General features: G+C 46.1%; 1 protein-coding gene across 6 annotated transcripts in view; it reads right to left on the bottom strand.

The window, feature by feature from the left end:
• The window catches only part of TRIO (trio Rho guanine nucleotide exchange factor), a 369,954-nt gene that overhangs the window by 121,676 nt on the left and 229,754 nt on the right, over window positions 1-18,524 (bottom strand). For all 6 annotated transcript variants that reach the window (XM_067730390.1, XM_067730392.1, XM_067730389.1 and 3 more), the window contains 7 exons: window positions 13,532-13,727; window positions 11,566-11,732; window positions 9,919-10,038; window positions 7,984-8,175; window positions 7,464-7,613; window positions 3,845-3,959; window positions 1,196-1,311 (listed from right to left, as the gene is read on the bottom strand). In XM_067730390.1, coding sequence (XP_067586491.1) covers window positions 1,196-1,311; window positions 3,845-3,959; window positions 7,464-7,613; window positions 7,984-8,175; window positions 9,919-10,038; window positions 11,566-11,732; window positions 13,532-13,727 — 1,056 coding nt within the window. The remainder of the gene's footprint in view (window positions 1-1,195; window positions 1,312-3,844; window positions 3,960-7,463; window positions 7,614-7,983; window positions 8,176-9,918; window positions 10,039-11,565; window positions 11,733-13,531; window positions 13,728-18,524) is intronic.

Below are 18,524 nucleotides of genomic sequence, written 5' to 3'. Positions count from 1 at the left end.
GAGAAAAGATTATGAAATAGTCTCTAATTAGAAATAAAATCAGGCCCCCATAAATCTGAAATACGGTTAGATTATCCTTAAATAAAATGTTAAGAAAATGGAATTTAAACATTAAAAAATACTACCGCTTGCCACCCCTGCTGGGAACGTGGTAACTGCATCTGGGAAAGACAAGGGAGAGGTCGGGTCAGGGTGCCAGGTTCAGGGACCAGGAACTCCTGCTCACGCCCTGGGACACCGAGCTGCTCTGGGCAGCAGGCTGCCCAGTGAGAGACTGACATTTACCAAATTAAACAAAATATGTTCCCCAAGTGAGAAACCTGTGCTGAGGAAAATGTGATCTCTCTTGAGCTAAACGGATTTTATCGAATGCCTACGCTGCATCAGGCACGTGTCAGGTTTCCAGGTGGATCCAGAAGACAGAGCAGGTCACACGCGGACACCAGGGACCGGCAGCCCTGAGGAGGCCCTGGGGACGTGGTGCATGTGAGGCGACTCGCGGGGGCTTCTGAGAACAAGCCTTCTCCCTCCCGCTCCCTCCTGACCCTCCGAATTCTGGACTAAGGGGCACGGATTCCTAGGCTACTGTTAAGGCCAGAGAGAAGTGACAGGCATCTTCCTGTCTGAGTTACAGTCAGACAGACTTTACCCTAAAATGATCTCCACGACTGGCCATCGATCCCAGAATGACTTCCGGCAGGCGGGGGAGGGGAGGGGGACACTGTAAACGTACCCTCTTGAGGTCCCTGCCTTAGCCAAATGTGTGACCTTTTTTTGAGTATACTGAATTCTGAGAAATTCTGCCACATTTCTTACTTAATTTTAGCTCAGTTTATCCGAAGAACACAATTTTGTCTTGAAGATATAAGGACGCCAACATGGAAAACTGCCCACCGTATTATCTTAACAGTGACTTAAATCATGACCACGACTGCGCGCACTTCGCTGTCTTAACTGTGGGGTGACGGCAGCTCGACAGAGCTGAATGGCACACCCGCTGAGGCCAAAATCACCGAGTAACACACTTTTACGAGGCTGGGGGGTTTTCTGGCAACACACGGTCAAGTAAAAGGCAAGGCTGTTTTGATGGTCAGGCAGTGGTTTTCCATCGGCTGCCACGTCAGAAGCTGCCCGTCTAACGACGGAGGCCTGGGCGCGGGGAGGAGGGCGCCGGGAGGGATGTGTGATGGCTGACCTGCTTGGCGCTTCGCTCAAAGACCACGTACTGCTGGCACTGGTCCAGCCGCCGCTTCCTCATGGTCCAGTAATGCAACACCCTGTTCTCCCGCTGGAAGAGTTCATTCAAGATATCTGAGAGAATGAAGAGAAAGCCACATGTTGGCGCTGGCCATCAAGCACAACACCCACAAAATCCCATTCATTCTTATTTAAAGACATTTTAATGCAAAGGCCGTGGTGAGCCAGAGTATAGTCGCTGAGCCGCACGGCCTGCCTGCCTGGCTCCTTGACACGCCTGTCCAGACCCCTTCTCGTTCTCCTACTCCAGTTTACACTTACGACTGACATCACCCGACCCTCGAGTTGGCCTCTAATCCCTCAGGTCGGCTGGGTCAGTGGGATAGCTACTGAGTCACCTGCTGGGGCAATCTGACAATGGCTGGAAAAACACCAGTATTAGATGTTTTGTGCAAGACCATGAGAACCTTCCTGCGGAAGGAATTTAGTATACATCAAAAGATGTCAGATGAAACAGTGGAGTACTAGAAGAAAACGATGGGGGCTTTAAAAACAAAACCAAAAACATAAACCCTTAGGAGAGGGAAGGAAATGAAGTTGAGAAGCATGAAGCTAGAAAGGAAAAGTTAAAACAGCAATCGGATTACAAGAGAATTAAAAATCTCATAACCAAATAACAACCGCCATAAAAATATGACACAAGTAAAAAGCCAGGAAAAACTATTGGCAACATAGAAGGTGGATCTAACTTACTTAATAGTCAACAGGAAAATATGAATAATCTGTTAGCAAAGCGCGCAAAGCATATAAACATGGAGGTCACGATTACACGAAATGAAATATGGCCACTAAAAATACAGAAACGTTTCGTCTCACTCAAACAATGAGACCAGTTTACACCATTCCCTGGCAAGGATTACGCTGTCCAGGGCTAGAAGGGACAGAGGAAACCTGTGTGCCTGTACTATTGGGGGAGGAAAATGGAGCACAACCCCTGCAGAGGTCACCTGGTGACAGGTAACGACACTGAGTGGTGCGCACCCTTGAACCAGGAATTTATCTTTCAGATACGGTGCTGGCACAAGCTCTCGACACAATTTGTACACAGATGCACACACACTGAGGTACTGTTCGGAAAAACTGGCAGCAATGTATGAGCCCATTGATTAGGGGTCAGATTAAATCAATTACAAAGTCGCCATACTGGATGTTAAAAGTAACAGAGCAGATCTCCAAATTCTGATATAGAATGAAATTATTACTGAGCGTAAGAAGAAAATTGCAGGGGAATATAGTCCCACTTCAAAAAAAAAATGAGAAAGCCAGATGGGTGAGTTGAAGCTACACGTTTGTATCTCTGCATATTTCCATTTATGTGCATAGAAGGAAGCACAAAAAGGTCTTCACAGTGGTTACCACTGGCAAAGGAATTTAGGTAATTTATATACATTTGTACACTTTAAACATTCTTTACACTGAGTCTGTTTTTACTCTAGAAGTTTACAAAGTAAACAGATAAAAAAACTTCAGAAACAGATTCCCTGACTGAAATTGCAAATCAAATAAGTGGTACCTGGAATATAACTTTATTGGAAAACTTTAAAAATAATAACCTCTCCACAAATATTTACCGAGTTCCTCATAGGCTGAGTACTTTGTGAGAAACAGGAGCCTGCAGGCAGCATGTACCCGCCAGCTCACTGGTTGGTCCTGTTACATTACCTTTGCTCGACTGAAAAGTGAACTAGTTTAGTGAAGCAAATTAGCACTGAAATTTGAAGCCTGTCATAAAATAAGCTACCACTTAAATGAAAGGAAAACGAGCGTAAGTCTTTTCTAGTCTCTTATTTCCGTAGCCTCTGCCTGGGGCAGGACTGAAGCTCAGGTGAGGATTAAAGCTGATAGAACAGGGCCTGAATACCGAGACTGTTTTCAACAATTCTCCTCATTTTCTGAGGACCCACTTCCATGTCATTTCAATTAAACTTGTAAAACAATATATGATTAAGTTTAAAATGATGTATCACCTGGATGCATTTTCACTGCAAAATATTCAATCAGAATTCTACAGCGTAAAAATCATCAGTACCCTTAACCTCCACCCATGACAACCCTACTTACACTTTAGTGTAATTGTTCCCAGGTCTTTTTCTATGCGTGCGTGCGTGCGTGTGTGTGTGTGTTTGTGTACGGTTTTGTACATTTTTAAACTCAAATGATACCCATCTATCTATATAACATTCTTTGGCAATTTGCTTTTATTAATAATGCTTTAAGTATATAAAACTGATACATTATGGCAATGAAATGGGTATATAATTTTTGTGATTTAAACTTTTAAAAGTATTTGGCCTGTAGATGATTCTGGCTTTCATTTTTTCCCGATTTATATTTTCACTTACTTTTAACAAAACAGTCGATGCCAATAAATATCCTGAGCGTGCTGCATTTTCTCCCTGTTTATATTCTTCAACTTTATTCGATAAATTATCAAGCTATATATCTGTTTAATATTTTATTATTAAAATAAGATAACTTAGGAGAACTTTAATGATATGAAAAGGACATTCCAAATGAAGCCCTGGACCAAGATTTTAGAACACGTCTTGTCAAGCTCATCTGTCAGCTGACTCCTAGGTGTACTCACTTTTCACTTGTTGTTCAGGGGCTTTGATATGTGTCACCATTCCAGGCATGTTCACGCTGTTCCTGTGCAGGTATTTCAGGAAGACATCTGCATTCCTCCTAGCAAGCGTGCAAGCCTAAGAAATAATGCAGAGCAACGTGTTCATGTGACTCATACAGACATGCATCTTCAGTGTATATGGATGACATCACGTGGCTCTAACACAGGTCTTAACCTAAAGCATTCATCTGGCCAATCTGTGTCTGGAGAATACATAGGCTAAATCCTATTTCAACTTAAAAAAAAATCTCTGTCTTGGAGCCCTTGCTCTGCTGAACCCAGCTGCTATGTTGAGAGCTGCACCATGGTAAGGTCCAGGTGGCCAGACACTGAGGGTGACCCCGTGGCCTGCAGCCCAAGAGGAAGTAAAGCCCTTCCCCAGTCGAGCCTTGAGGTGACCACATCCCTGACCAACAACTTGATCACAGTCTTGGGAGAAACCCTGAGTCAGAGGACCTGGCTAAGCTGCACCGGGATGTCTATAAAGGGCAGACAGTAAATATCTTCAGCTCTCCGAGTCATGTGGGCTCCATCTCTCTGTTGCAACTACTCAACCTGCCCATTGTAGATGAAAGTGGCCTCGACTGATAAATGGGAGTGGCCAGATTTAGCCCTCAGGGCTTAGCTTGCTAACCCTTGGTTTAAGCCATTGAATTGTGGGGTGGTTTGTTATTGTGGTAATAGAAAACTGATATTCCATGTTTGCAAACTGAATAAGTAATTTCATTCATGTATTTAAAAAAGTTTTATTTAAGAGAAAAGAGATATAAATATGAAATCAAAATGGTTCAGGAAAAAAATCCCTTAATTGTAATAGAATTGGAAATATCTTGCACATTTCCTAGCCCAGATCTGGAATCAATCTTTTTTTTAAGGAGCTCGGTCTCCTTCTTGTGGTAAATGGCACTGAAAGCCCACAATGTGGGCACTAGGGATGCTCGTTATCATTGGGCTGGGCATCGTTCCTAGGCCTTTTCAGTAAATGGAGCTGCAACACCTTTTTTTTTTTAAATTAAGAGAAAAATACATCATGAGTCTCTAATGATAAGACCGAAATAAGTTGTCATTCCAAACAGCAAGGAAGCCGTAAAGACTGCTAGGGTTACATCAAAAGGACATCTGAGCCAACCTGACTTGAAGGGGCTCCCACTAGTGGGACAAGTTGAATATAGAAAGATAAATGACTGTAACTGATTGAAACACACCAAATGTTAAAATCCACGATGATACTGAAAGAACAAATTAATCATATGCAGAGGTTGCTAGGGCAGCAGATCATTATTCTGAAAATCATAAACAAAGGGAAGGAATCAAGCATTTGCCTCCCCCCCACCCTTTTTTTGGACAAACTCTATTTTAGCATAACCAAATAGCTGAGGAGGGAATAACTGCAGCTAATCAAGGCAGAAAGAATGATAGAATGCCACCATTTTGCAACTCCTAATGAAACAATATCACCACTGCTACAAAACCCAGTGGGTGAAAGGCTGATGGGGAAGTACACAATGGATGACGTGGACTTACGACATCTGAAGCACTGAAAAGCCCTCATATCACAGAGACAGCCAGAGAAGCAGACCTGTGTGTGTCCTGGAGCAATGCCGTTGCAAGTACACAACACCACCCATCAGGTACCCTAAGTGTACCCCACACACTCACTTAAACCTGAACCGGGTCAAGGCCCTCAACACAACTAACAGAAATGTAGAGCATCCGGGATGGTGCTAAATGACTCCACAGGATGCAATTACCAAATCCAGAATGAGGGAAATTCCACAGTATGAATAACTTATTTCTTCAATTAACAAATGCTAATAAAAGGGAGGGTGGGATTTAGACTGAAAGAGACTTAAGACACATACCAGTCAAATCAATGCATGGTCTTGTTTGGATTTTGATCAAGACCACGTATAAAAACACATTTATGGGACAATCAGAGAAATGTGAACACCATTGGATTTTATATAAAATAAGAGTTACTGTTAATTTTTGAGGTCCAATAATGGTATTGTGGTTGAAGGATGGTTTTAGAAAGGCAGAATTTAATGCTTAGATACACAGAGGTCTTTATAAATAAAATGGTGTAATATCTAGAATTTAAAATAATCCAGTTAAGGTGGGCATATGCCCATATGTTGGTAATTATTGAAGCTGGGTGAGAAGTACATGGGGGTTCATTATCCTTTCTCTTAATTTCCATAAGCATTTTTAAACTTCCATAATAAGTTTAAAGATATCCAACACACCAAAGACATAATCCTAGTTGAATGAAAGACTCTGACCAGGTCTGTGATTATTTTTGTTTTGTAATTTTACCTAAATATCTTTCTTAATTATATTAACTAAGTAGTATGTAATTTTGTTTTATACTAAATGGATTCCAGCGAAAGAGAGGCAATTGTAACGATTCCACCTCAAAACATCCCAGTAGTGGTGGACCTTTCCTAAACTTAAACAGCACGGACAAGCAGGGGTGGGGCTTTCAGGTCCTGTTTGGAATAGTTACAACTAATGACCCTGGGCAGCTCCAACTGTTTTCCCACCTTGATTTGCTTAAAAAGAAAATCTCTGTGGTGGAAGCTCATAATAAGTTACCAGGTAAGAATTTTCAAAGAGTTACAATTTGTCCTCCCAGACTAAACAATAACTCTCTGTCAGCTCAGAGGATCACCTTCAGAAATGAAACAGAAACAGAAATGATTAAATGTGACAGGAAATGGTGTCAGAGAGGTCAGGATGCTGGAGCAAGGAGGAAAACTAAACCAAGTAACATGGAAAGTAAACACCACACCTAGTTTTCATAGGTCTGAGTGGCCACCAGCAGAACCTCAGGAGAACTTTTTCACAAGTGAAAGAATGTAACGTGGAAACATTCAAAGTCAATGTATCTAAACATTTTGACCACTTTTTAAAATTTAATTGTTGCAAAGCACACCAGTAACTCAGGTATGGACTATATATACAAATGACAAAGCAGGCTTGATAAGTGCCTCATTTAAAGCTTCTCAGAGTTAAAACTTTCAGCCAGGCCTTGAATGGGATTAAATTTCTCTTGCAGCAAACACTTCCTGAATAAGTACAGTATTAGTAACTGGTCCTGTGAACCACAAGGGGTGTTCCTGCTTTGTGTCCACTCTACACTGGGCTCACACGTGTTCTGAGACAGTCTTTATTCCTCAAGAGGCTGAATTTCCAAAGGAAGATTATTTTAAGCTCTAGGCATTTTTGTTCCCCCAAATCAATCTCTCTGCGTGTCTGTTCAGGATCACTTGGTATTGTGACTTCCACCCGATCTTTATGCACACAGCTTTCTATCTAGCTGTCTGTCTGTGGAAACTAGAAGGAGAGCACAAATGACAACTGAAACAAGAGTTTAAGATCTCCGATCAGCTGACTTATGGCCGAGGCAGGGTCACCGCGATCTCTCTCCAGGGCAGGGGCGCTGCGAGGCAGGCGGGGCCGCAGGAGTGGCCGCAGCTGCGGGACTGACGGTCCGGACGCCCCACCGGCTCAGGTGGACCCTCGGGGGGGCTGCGAACCCCGTCACTGAGGCACCACACCCGGAAGGCCGGCTCCGTACCTTCAGGAACGCTTCCTTCTGCTCAAGGTGCTTGCTGATCATCGGGGTGACGTGGTCCGTCTCGGAGTTGGGGCCCAGCTTGTCGGCCCCCCCACACCAGTCCTCCTCTCTCTTGTACTCCTGCTCCAGGCTCTCGAGGACACTGCAGACCTGCGGCAGGAGAGAATCCGGGCTCAGAGGGACCACTCGGCACCCATGGGATGACGAGTGCCGGCCCGAGGGCCGGGACCGCCACCTGGCGTGCGGCCATGCAGGCTTTCAGAACAAGGCCAAAATACAAGGTGAATTTCCCTCCTCTCTCTGCCCTGTGTCAGGCCATCCATTTAAATGAGAGGAAAAGGGACATCTCCTCAGATCCTTTCCGACCTGCTCTTTTTTGATACGTAAGGGAAGCAAGAATAATCTTAATCCCATAATGCCGCTTTTCTCTGCTCGACTGGCCCAGGACTGACCGGCGAGGTAAGGACTGAGCCGTGCCGTGCAGCCAGGCTCAGCAGGCGGCAGCGGCGGGGAGCCCTACCTGCTCCGAGGTCTTGTAGAAGGCCACGGACGCGTTCACCAGCTTCAGCCGGTCCTCCATCTTGAGCATGAGCTGCTGCCAGTGCGAGGCCACCTTCTCGGCACAGTCCCGGATCATGTCCATGTCGTAGTGGTTGGCCTGCAGCATGGCTTCTGCCTTCTGCTGCACCTGCAGTGCGCTCTGGTGGGTCTTCTAAGGGGGGGGAGAGAGCGGAAGGCTCTTCAGCGGGGGTGTCGCGCACTCACGGGGAAGGAGCGGGAAGGCCGCAGCTCTTCCGTCTGCTCGCTTTTACGGGAACGACTTCAGTTAACACTCACTAGGACGCTTCGAAAACCACAGCTGACAGGTTAGTTAAAAAAAAGCTTTTACGCCTACCAACAACTATTTATATTTACCCAGGGAATGATGAAATGCCTTAGGACTTTCCAGAATGGGGTCTTGGTTGTGGACTTGCCAGCTTTTGAGAGATAGCAGGAAAAACCCTTAGCAGCCAATATTCTAAAAAAGCTGTTGAAACGTTCCAAGTTTATTATTCCTATTGATTCGTCTTATGATAGCGGCCAGGGGCTAATGAACAAGTGGAGAAAAAGGTGGCCTAAGTGAATGCTCTTTATTTCACTTTTACCTTAAACTCTGGACTCGAGTAAAAGGTTTTCAAAAACTACTGATTTAAAAAAAGAGAAAGAGAGAAACACAGTTAAAAGCTAAAAATGAACCAACTGTGTTCTCTGGAGGTCCATGCCAGACGATGAATCTACGAAGACAAACTGGCAAATCCGGTAACAACTCCTGCTCTCGTATCCTCACTAGAAGCTTCTGTGAGGGGCTGAGGTCAGGGTCCTCGGGGAAACCAGAGGGCCCGGCAGGGCAGCCGTCAGGGGGAAGCACATGGGTCTCTGTGGACACAGAGCTTTCTCTTTTTTTAAACAGTGGCAAAATTTTGCGTTTCACCTGAAGTGGTACTAATGGCCCCATAAAACACCGTACCCAGCGTAATCCTGTCCGTTACCCAGACGGTGAGGCGCATCAGTGATTTAATTACTAGAAGGCACTTGGCACAGGGTACGATTTTCACAAGATTCACCCAGAGTCTGGGCTTCAGGGAGAAGTGTTAGTGTCTGTCCACTGGCGCTGAATAGTGAGTAAATTAATCTAGGGAAGACATTAATGGTAATTTCTTTGGTTTTCATCTCTGGCTGAGAATATGTATGTAACTAGAGCAGGAAACAAGTTTTCTATAATCAAATGCTCTCTTTCCCTTGACTGTGCCTTGAGACCACCCGTCACAATCATTAACTCCTCCACCCTCCAAAAATACTCTAAAATGAATTAATCCATATGCTGTGAGAGTGACTGGCCGAGCCATTTTGCTCAAGTCCCGGCACAGCACTGACCCCGTCAAGGCACAAAACCCTCTGGTGAGGGACGCTGCTTTTCCCCAGGGTCACAGGAGCTCTGTGCACAGCACTGTTTATGGGGGAAAGGGAACTGGTGATTGGCACCCGGTCCTGAAGAGCCACCCCAAGTGCCCTGATTTTTCAAGACCAGTTACACAGCAGCAACTGTGCCTATAACATCAGCAAAATGTGAAAAACCTCAGCTGAGACCCCAGCTCGGCCTCCCTGGTGCCGAGATGTTCCCGACAGGTGAGGTGCATCCTGCCAGGGCCCTGACAGCAAGGGGACAGCAAGAGCCACCCCCGGCCTCTGGGACCCTTGCGGTAAGGTCGCCCTGGTGGGCATGGACAGCCTCCCATCACTGCGGTTGCCAGACTGCTTCTCCCTCTTGTAACGAACTGCAGGCTCGTAAGCGCAGCCGTTTGGGCTTCCACTAAACCCCCTTCGGCTCCCAGGGTCAGTGCCGTGTGAGGGGACTTAACAGGCTGGTCCTGAGGTTGGAGAGGCCGGGTTCCGGGGCCAGGCTGGGCGTCCGCACCTCGATGGCGTGCTGGAACTGTTCGTGCTCCCTCTGCAGCTGCTCCGCCTCCTGCAACGAGCTGGCCGTGATGAGCCCGGCGTTCAGCATTGACTCTCCGTTCCGGATCCAGCCCAGCACCTGAAACACGACACAGGGAACTCCATGCAGCAGCCCCTCTGGGGCATCCAGGCCATGGACCAGCAGTGACGCAGTCCGAGTGCTCGGCGGTCGAGCTGCTCACTTACCTGCGAAGCAGGGATTTCCTCGTGATCCTACTGGCAACAGCCTGCTACCCTTCCCTGGTATCTGATCGTTAAGTGCTGCATTTTAAAATTAATTCTATCATGTTTAGTTTCAAGTGGGAGCTGGAAAAGGTGGAGGGTCCGGAGGATTGATCATCAGTCCACAGGTCAAACCAGACTGAGGATCACATACGAGGAAACCTACGATTGCAAAGAATTCCCTGATACTCAAACATATGTATCTTTCACTCCTTTTAGGCCTCGTGGACATGCAGAATTAGCAAAGTGCCTGATAAGGGAACTGTTTTGATGTCACTAATGTATTTTCCACTTTAGAGTCAGTGTTAAGACAGCACACTGACCCAAGGATGAATTTAGCTGTTGGCTAATGCTCAGGGCCACACCACCAGATTCTTAGCATCACAGAATGAGCAGTCAGTTTTGACCATGGAAGCCACAGGGATGTGGAAGGTCATTCTGGGTAATCATTTGTGGCAGAAACTGCTGGTTACTTAACCAGTACCTAGTGTCTTCATGTCCTTTACTCAGAAAATCCCGACTTGGGAAAGAGCTTAAAATAAAGCCAGTTCTCAGCTCCTATGACAGCTTGGTTGCAAATACCACACAATTCTAGCCACTGAGATCAAAGCAGGGGCTTCTGGGCCATTTGGGGAACACATTTCTTTTCTGATCAGGTGCTGCCTCTTTCTTGATATGCTTTTCCCTTCCTGATACCTGGAATGTGGAGGTGATAGCTGGGGCTACAACAGCCATTTGGCAACCATTAAGCCCCTCCAATCAAACAAACAGATGCCTTTCTACACAACTACAAGAATCCCAGAAAGCCATACTTCCATGGTTTCCCTGCTCACGTGATAAAATGTAACAGACATGCTAAATATGCACATGCGTGGAATCCCACTGGCACTGAGCCAAAAGCAATCTCCTCCAAATGTCCCATTTGTATTTTGCCATGCCATCTGGGAGATGGGAGTATCGTATCCTGAGAACACAAGAAGACCCAAGCCATACACAGCCTGTGATCCCGGCCAGACTGATAACAGTCTATTTGGGGGAAAAAAATCAATCATATAGTTATTCAGCCCGGGAAGCAACGTGGTCAGGGTTTCAGGCAAGAGACAACCAATAACAAAACAAGCTAAGTGGAGGTGACTCTCAAGTGACCAGTTGCTGGGTGACGAAGGCTTTTCCACTCCAGAGTAAACACAGAGCTGCCCAGGCACTGGCTCAGTTTTACACGCTAGCTGTGGTGTGTCGGGGGGGTGTTGTATTCTACACCAGGACAGCTGTGTTCTGATCAGGGACAATCTGCCCCAAGGCTTACACATCCGAGCTACCAGGAGAGCACTCATCGAGCGCTCGCTTGTCGGCTGGGTCCCCTTCACTCCGCACATTCGTTTACCTGCTTCACTTCGGCCTGCAGGTGGCGGAGCTGCACACACTGCTCCAGGTGCTTCCGGTGTTGCTCGGCTGCTAAATCCAGCTCCTGCTGCTTCTCGTGGAGAAACTCCAGCAAGTCCTGGACCCGGGTGGCCATGTCTACGTCTCTGTCGCAAAGCAGCTCCACGCCTGCGGACATTGAAGGGAGGCCCGGAATTCAAACAGCACTTCAACCTGTTCTTTTCTTTTTGTTTTTTAAAAAATATCTTTATTGGAGTATAATTGCTTTACAGTGGTGTGTTAGTTTGTTTCTGTGAATCAGCTATATGTATACAAAGTGAATCAGCTATATATATACATATATCCCCATATCCCCTCCCTCTTGCGTCTCCCTCCCACCCATCCTATCCCACCCCTCTAGGTGGTCACAAAGCACCGAGCTGATCTCCCTGTGCTATGCGGCTGCTTCCCACTAGCTATCTATTTTACATTTGGTAGTGTATATATGTCCATGCCACTCTCTCACTTCGTCCCAGCTTCGTCCCACCATCCGTGTCAAGTCCATTCTCTACATCCGCATCTTTATTCTTGTCCTGCCCCTAGGTTCAACAGAACCATTGTACTTTTTAAGATTCCACATATATGTGTTAGCACACTGTATTTGTCTTTCTCTTTCTGACTTACTTCACTCTGTATGACAGACTCTAGGTCCATCCACCTCACTACAAATAACTCAGTTTCATTTCTTTATATGGCTGAGTAATATTCCATTGTATATATGTGCCACATCTTCTTTATCCATTCACCTGTCGATGGACACTTAGGTTGCTTCCATGTCCTGGCTGTTGTAAATAGTGCTGCAATGAACATTGTGGTACATGTCTCTTTTTGAATTATGGTTTTCTCCAAAGAAGATATACAGATTGCCAACAAACACATGGAAGGATGCTCAACATCACTAATCATTAGAGAAATGCAAATCAAAACTCAATGAGGTATCACCTCGCACAGGTCAGAATGGCCATCATCAAAAAATCTACAAACAATAAATGCTGGAGAAGGTGTGGAGAAAAGAGAACCCTCTTGCACTGCTGGTGGGAATGTAAACTGATACAGCCACTATGGAGAACAATATGGAGTTTCCTTAAAAAACTAAAAACAGAACTACCATACGAGCCAGCAATCCCACTACTGGGCACATACCCTGAGAAAACCGTAACTCAACCTGTTCTTAAGGGAGCATGACGTACATGCTGCATTTGTGAACTACCTGCCCGGCGCCGGGTCAAGCCATTACTGTGAAGGCCACGTTTGAGGAGGTCAGAGGCAGCAGAGGAGGTTTATGCCTGCCTCCGAGCATGTCTCAGAGGATAAATTCGATGTGGTCCAAAGCCAAATATAACATACAGCTAATCAAAGCAAACCCGTTTCCTATCAATCTACTTCTGCTCCTACACTGATATCTGGTGAAAGTGAGTCCTTTTTAAATGCACAAACTTCGGTTTGTTTCCGTTGTTATCCACTGTATACCCGTTCACTCTTGAGGAAGCATTTAGTTTGACTTGTGTAAAATGAGTAACGTAGGACACAGGTTGTTGCTAAGTTTCTAACACTACAGTTCCCTCTACGTTTTTGAGCCTATAGTGACATCTGCTGGTAAAATATAAAACTAAGAAAAAAATAAAGGACATGAAAATATTTTCTTGGGGTTTACATTTCATTCGTGGAGATCCAACAATATATAATTTGTAAAACTAAAGTTCGTGCCACTTGAAATAACATGCAGGAATATTAAGAGTAAGTACACTAGTCAGTGTTAAATGTGATCATATTATGTGGGTGAAAGAAAGCAAAACGTTTCCTTTCAGAGAGCAGGTATTTATAACACCTCAATCACAGGGGTAAGGGACCTGCGCACACCCTGAAAGGAACCGGATGCGCTCCTGCGGGGACACGAGACCCGTCCCAGGGCGGAATGCGCTGCTCACCAGAGGCCTGCACTTCGTTGACATATTGCAGGAGGTCCTGCCCTTGGTGGATGACGTCGAAGGTCAGGTTATTCATGGTCAGAGCCTTGTCCGCGTGGTGCTGCAGGCGCTGCTCTGCTATTGTGAGGTCCTCCGTGTCAAAGTCATTCATTTGCTGAGAAAGCTCGTCGTTCCAAGACTCAAGGTCTGAGATGATCTGACATAGGAAAGTTATCTGCTTAGGACCAAGACTTAAAAAATAAATATCTGCTGTGACGTCTCACTGTGCCAGGTAGGGAAGGAAGAGAATAAGGTGACTGTGTCAAAAGGACACAGGAGCCAGGTGACTGGGACCATTAGACCCTAAAAAAATTTACCACAATTGAATAAAATACACAGAATACACAAAAGTCCATTAATTCCTAATGATGTTAAAAAAAGATCTAAAAAGCCAGAAATTAATGAAAAGCTCTTTGGTTTTGATTAAAGGGCACCAACCTTCATCCACAAAATTGGTTCTTAAAGGAGTAAATTAATTATTTAAGCACACAACGATGAAGGAAAGTTCCTCTTTACAGTTAAATCTAGCTATTAAATGTAGAAATAATAAAATTAAAAAACTTCTTTGTAACCAAAAAAAAAAAAACTACTACTACAACACCTGTTGAGGTAAAAGTCATCAGCGCCCAGTGAACTATCCCAAGAGGCTGACGGGGACCAGGCTGCACCTCCGGCCCCAAAGACCGCCCACAGAATCCCTGCAGATGCGGGACCAGACAGCACACGCCTCCTGACAGGAGCAACCATGCTGAGCCACCTGCGCAGCTTCTGGTACCAAAATGAACCCGAACCTGACTGGGTCTTCCCATCTGCCTTCTAAGGTTACAGGAAATGCCGAGGAAAGACCAGCAGTTAAACAGCCTACCAGAGATCAAGTGAGAAAATGCAAAACGTGGGACCTGGTTCCTCTGACAACTGAATGTTATTTCAACAAGTCACAACACGGGAAAAAGAGAAGGGCGGATGGGGGGAGGATTCTAGATGAAAAGGCTAACCACCAAACGCAGGGGCAGACCCCACGTGCCTCTTCTCTGCAGTACTTGCAGAAATCTGAACAGAGGCTGGGTATTAGCAGACACCAAAGCATCACTCTTAACGGCGGGGTGCTTAGGATGTGGTCATGCAAGAAAATGGCCTATTTTTTAGAGATATTCACAAAGCCTTTAGGACAGAAACATGATCAGCTGGCAAAGATTTCCTCTGCAACACTACAGCACAGCAATAGCAAGAGGATACTTGACGTAAGAGGGGCAAACTCATGTTGAATTTACAGGACAGGCATCTGGAAGGTCATTGTACTATTCTCGCTACTTCTGTGTAGTTTGAAAACTTTCATGCTATACTTTTTAAAAACTAAGACCAAAAATTATGAAATCCAGAAAGGAGGAGAAAAACTTCTTGTGAAAGAATATTATACTCCACACTTCAATGAAATAGCATTTCCCATGGATCCTCATTGACTTTGTCCACAGGAGCTGTAAGGAAATTAGTTTGAGAATTTGAGAATGTGAGAGAGTTTACACAGAATCCAGCTGGGAGATGGGAAGTAATAAACATCTTAAGGCTTCTCCAAATTCCTATTGCCCAAATCTTCCTGATTTCTTCCTTTTATTACTTGGTCTCCATAATATATGTGCACATTATATTAATTTATTAAGTTATATCAATTTATAAAGTAATCATTTTAAACAACGCCAAGTTAGACACAAACCAAGAGGCTATGAGAAAAATATTTTTTAAAAGGAAGGAAATTACCATAACTTTAATCTCTATTTCTATTCTAAGGGGAACTTTTTAAATTAATTAATTAATTTTATTGATTTATTTTTGGCTGCGTTGGGTCTTTTGCTGCTGTGCATGGGATTTCTCTAGTCGTGGTGAGTGGGGGCTACTTTTTTCACTGCGGTGCGCGGGCTTCTCTTGTTGTGCAGCATGGGCTCTAGGTGCACGGGCTTCAGTAGTTGTGGCTCGTGGGCTCAGTAGTTGTGGCTCGCGGGCTCTAGAGCGCAGGCTCAGTAGCTGTGGCACACGGGCTTAGTTGCTCCACGGCATGTGGGATCTTCCCGGACCAGAGATCGAACCCGTGTCCCCTACATTGGCAGGCGGATTCTTAACCACGGCACCACCAGGGGAGTCCAGGAATTTTCTTTCTTAATGTTTGTTTGTTTTCTGACACTGAGGGAGAAGAGAGTTAGGTGTGGTGGTGAGTTACAGACTCAGCGACAGTGCCTCATGGAGACAACATTAGGCTCAAAAAACACTCAAGAAATGGACAATAAACAAAGGTCGATGTGCTAAAAGCAGCAGGATTCAAAAACACTCACTGAGCACAGAGAAACGCTGGCAATGGTCAGGATCCAGGAACATCAGGAAAAATCCTGCCCTCACGTTCAGCATCGTTAATAACCACACAAGCCAAGAAAAGAAATCTGTGGCACAAACAAAGCTCCAGAAAGGGGGCTTTTTTGAACAGAGATTCTTTGAAGAAATAACTTTGACACAATTTTTTTTAATGTAGCCCCGAACTTTTAGCAAGTCTGTTTTCCTTTCTAAATGCAGATAGTTATGACTGTTCTCCATAACTAAACTGTCGCAAGATGCTAGTGTAAGGCTTTTGTTGTTCTTTTTAGACCAACACAGCAGATTTTATAGGGAATATTTGGAGACTGAAATCGCAATATTCTAAGCCATAAGAAACCCTGCTCCATTTCTGAGAGATGGAAATGCTATTTCAACCGAAATACAAGTGATACGGGGGGTTTTTCTCACTGACCAGGTAACAGATGAATTTCTGCCACAAAGGTAACTCCATGCCTCCTATGGGCAGTCCGAGGGGGCATCTTCCCAGACAGGAGAGGAAATCCCTACAGAGCCTAAACTGCTCAGCTTTTCACATTTTCAGGATTACTCCAGAGAACAGAGGCTCTCAGGCTGTGACATTTAAAAGCTTTTAAACTATATTTTAGCTGGTCTGTGACTGAACTGCAGGGTTACGTTCCCAGCTTAGGAAAGCCCTTATCCCTGGCCGAGAGCGGTGGCTTTGTTGAGGCCATGTGGAACTCTGTGGCTATCATGTGGGGAAAATGTATGTTTTTGGTTCCTGATCTACGTTTTAAAACAGTAGTTTTATGAAAGTAGAAATACAATAAAAAAAAATTTTTTTCCCTTTGCAATAACATTAATACAAGTAAAGCCAATATTTTATTTCAAATATCAAAATGTCCTGGAAAGAAAACTTCCAATAATACTTCTGATTGCTCTGTGTTTCTTGATCGAAACTATTCAGTAAGCAGCTAAGTCACCAGGAGCAATTCCTACGAAGTGGAGGTTGAGAGGAAGGCAGCCACGCTGGCTCTTCCGTTCATGCAGCGCTGCACCCTGACCCCGGCCAGCCCCCAATGATGCACCCTGACCCTTGCTGACCACCAATAATGTACTCTGACCCTGGATGCCCACCAACGATGCACCCTGACCCTGGCTACCCCCCGATGATGAACCCTGACCCTGGCTACCCCCCGATGATGCGCCCTGACCCTGGCTACCCTCCGATGATGCGCCCTGACCCTGCTCACCCCCCAATGATGCGCCCTGACCCTGGCTAGCCCCCGATGATGAACCCTGACCCTGGCTACCCCCCGATGATGCGCCCTGACCCTGGCCACCCCCCAATGATGCGCCCTGACCCTGGCTACCCCCCGATGATGCGCCCTGACCCTGGCTACCCCCCGATGATGCGCCCTGACCCTGGCTACCCTCCGATGATGCGCCCTGACCCTGGCTACCCCCCAATGATGTGCCCTGACCCTGGCTACCCCCCGATGATACGCCCGACCCTGGCTACCCACCAATGATGCACCGTGACCCTGGCTACCCCCAAACGCTGCAAACTGGCAGCTGTGGCGCGGCACCGTGAGTTGAGACCAGCGCACCTCTTCTTCATGTGGCTCCACGTGGATGGGAAGGTTAAGACCAGAGCCCTTGAGTAGCTGTTACCAGGCAACATGTGCAGGGTTTGACTCCATTCTTGTCATCAACCAGTGATGACAATGAAACAGCCAAGACGGCCTTTCTTTAATGAAAACACTGATGGAAGTTTAGACAAGCAGGCAACCAAAGGCCCCTGTGAGAGGCACACACACCAAACCACCACTCGGGGCGGGACCGAGGGACAAGCTCCAAGGCCCACTTCGGGCAGACGGTCCCCCTGAGCTGCGGCAGCCCTGCCATCCCCCTGCCTTCGGTGGCGCCTCGGTCCAGACCCCACTGCCCTCAAGGCCCTGTTCCGAACGCAGGACAAGTGATAGATATGGAGACAGCAGGCTCTACAGATTCTGGCCGCCAGGCACGGGCCACCTGGGGTGCCTGGAGGTACCTGGACAGGCAGCAGGTCCCTGCCAGCAGCGGCATGAAGCCCACTGGCTCCAGGAAGCCAGGCTCACCCACGGAGTTTTGGTTCCTTTCATCATATTTCACACACAGATTCAGCGTCATCCAATTATACTTACTTCTGCTTGTACTTCACCAAGTTCAAAAATAAAAGATCTTGCCTGGCAGAGAATTAAGAACCGCCCTCTTAAGAAACCTGTCCTTCTTTCTCCTAGTCACAAATAAGGTGCAAAAGTCAATCTTTAGGTAAGAATTACAGATCGCCTGAGAACACTTCTGTGGGGAAAAAACGGGGTTTCCTGGGACGTACAAGCTTATGACCACAGGCTCTGGGAACACTCACTCTTGAAGGGAGAGGAATGGCGGGGGGGAGGGAAGGAGGGAGGAAGAGCATCACTGCCCTGAGCTTGCGCTTCCGCTTCCAGGACAAGGGGACTGCTTTGAGGGGTCCAATCAAGGACGAACAAGCCAAGGTGACAAGGTGGCCCTGTTTGTAGAAGCCCTGCCTGGATCCACTCGCAAAGCTCGCTCACGTTGCTGTCCTGCTGTGTGGTGTCTGTCCCGCTGC

Source organism: Pseudorca crassidens, chromosome 3 (assembly GCF_039906515.1).
Source record: "Pseudorca crassidens isolate mPseCra1 chromosome 3, mPseCra1.hap1, whole genome shotgun sequence".
Lineage (NCBI taxonomy): Eukaryota > Metazoa > Chordata > Mammalia > Artiodactyla > Delphinidae > Pseudorca > Pseudorca crassidens.
The sequence above is the reverse complement of the archived record's forward strand: the minus strand, read 5'-3'. Positions and strand labels throughout refer to the sequence as shown.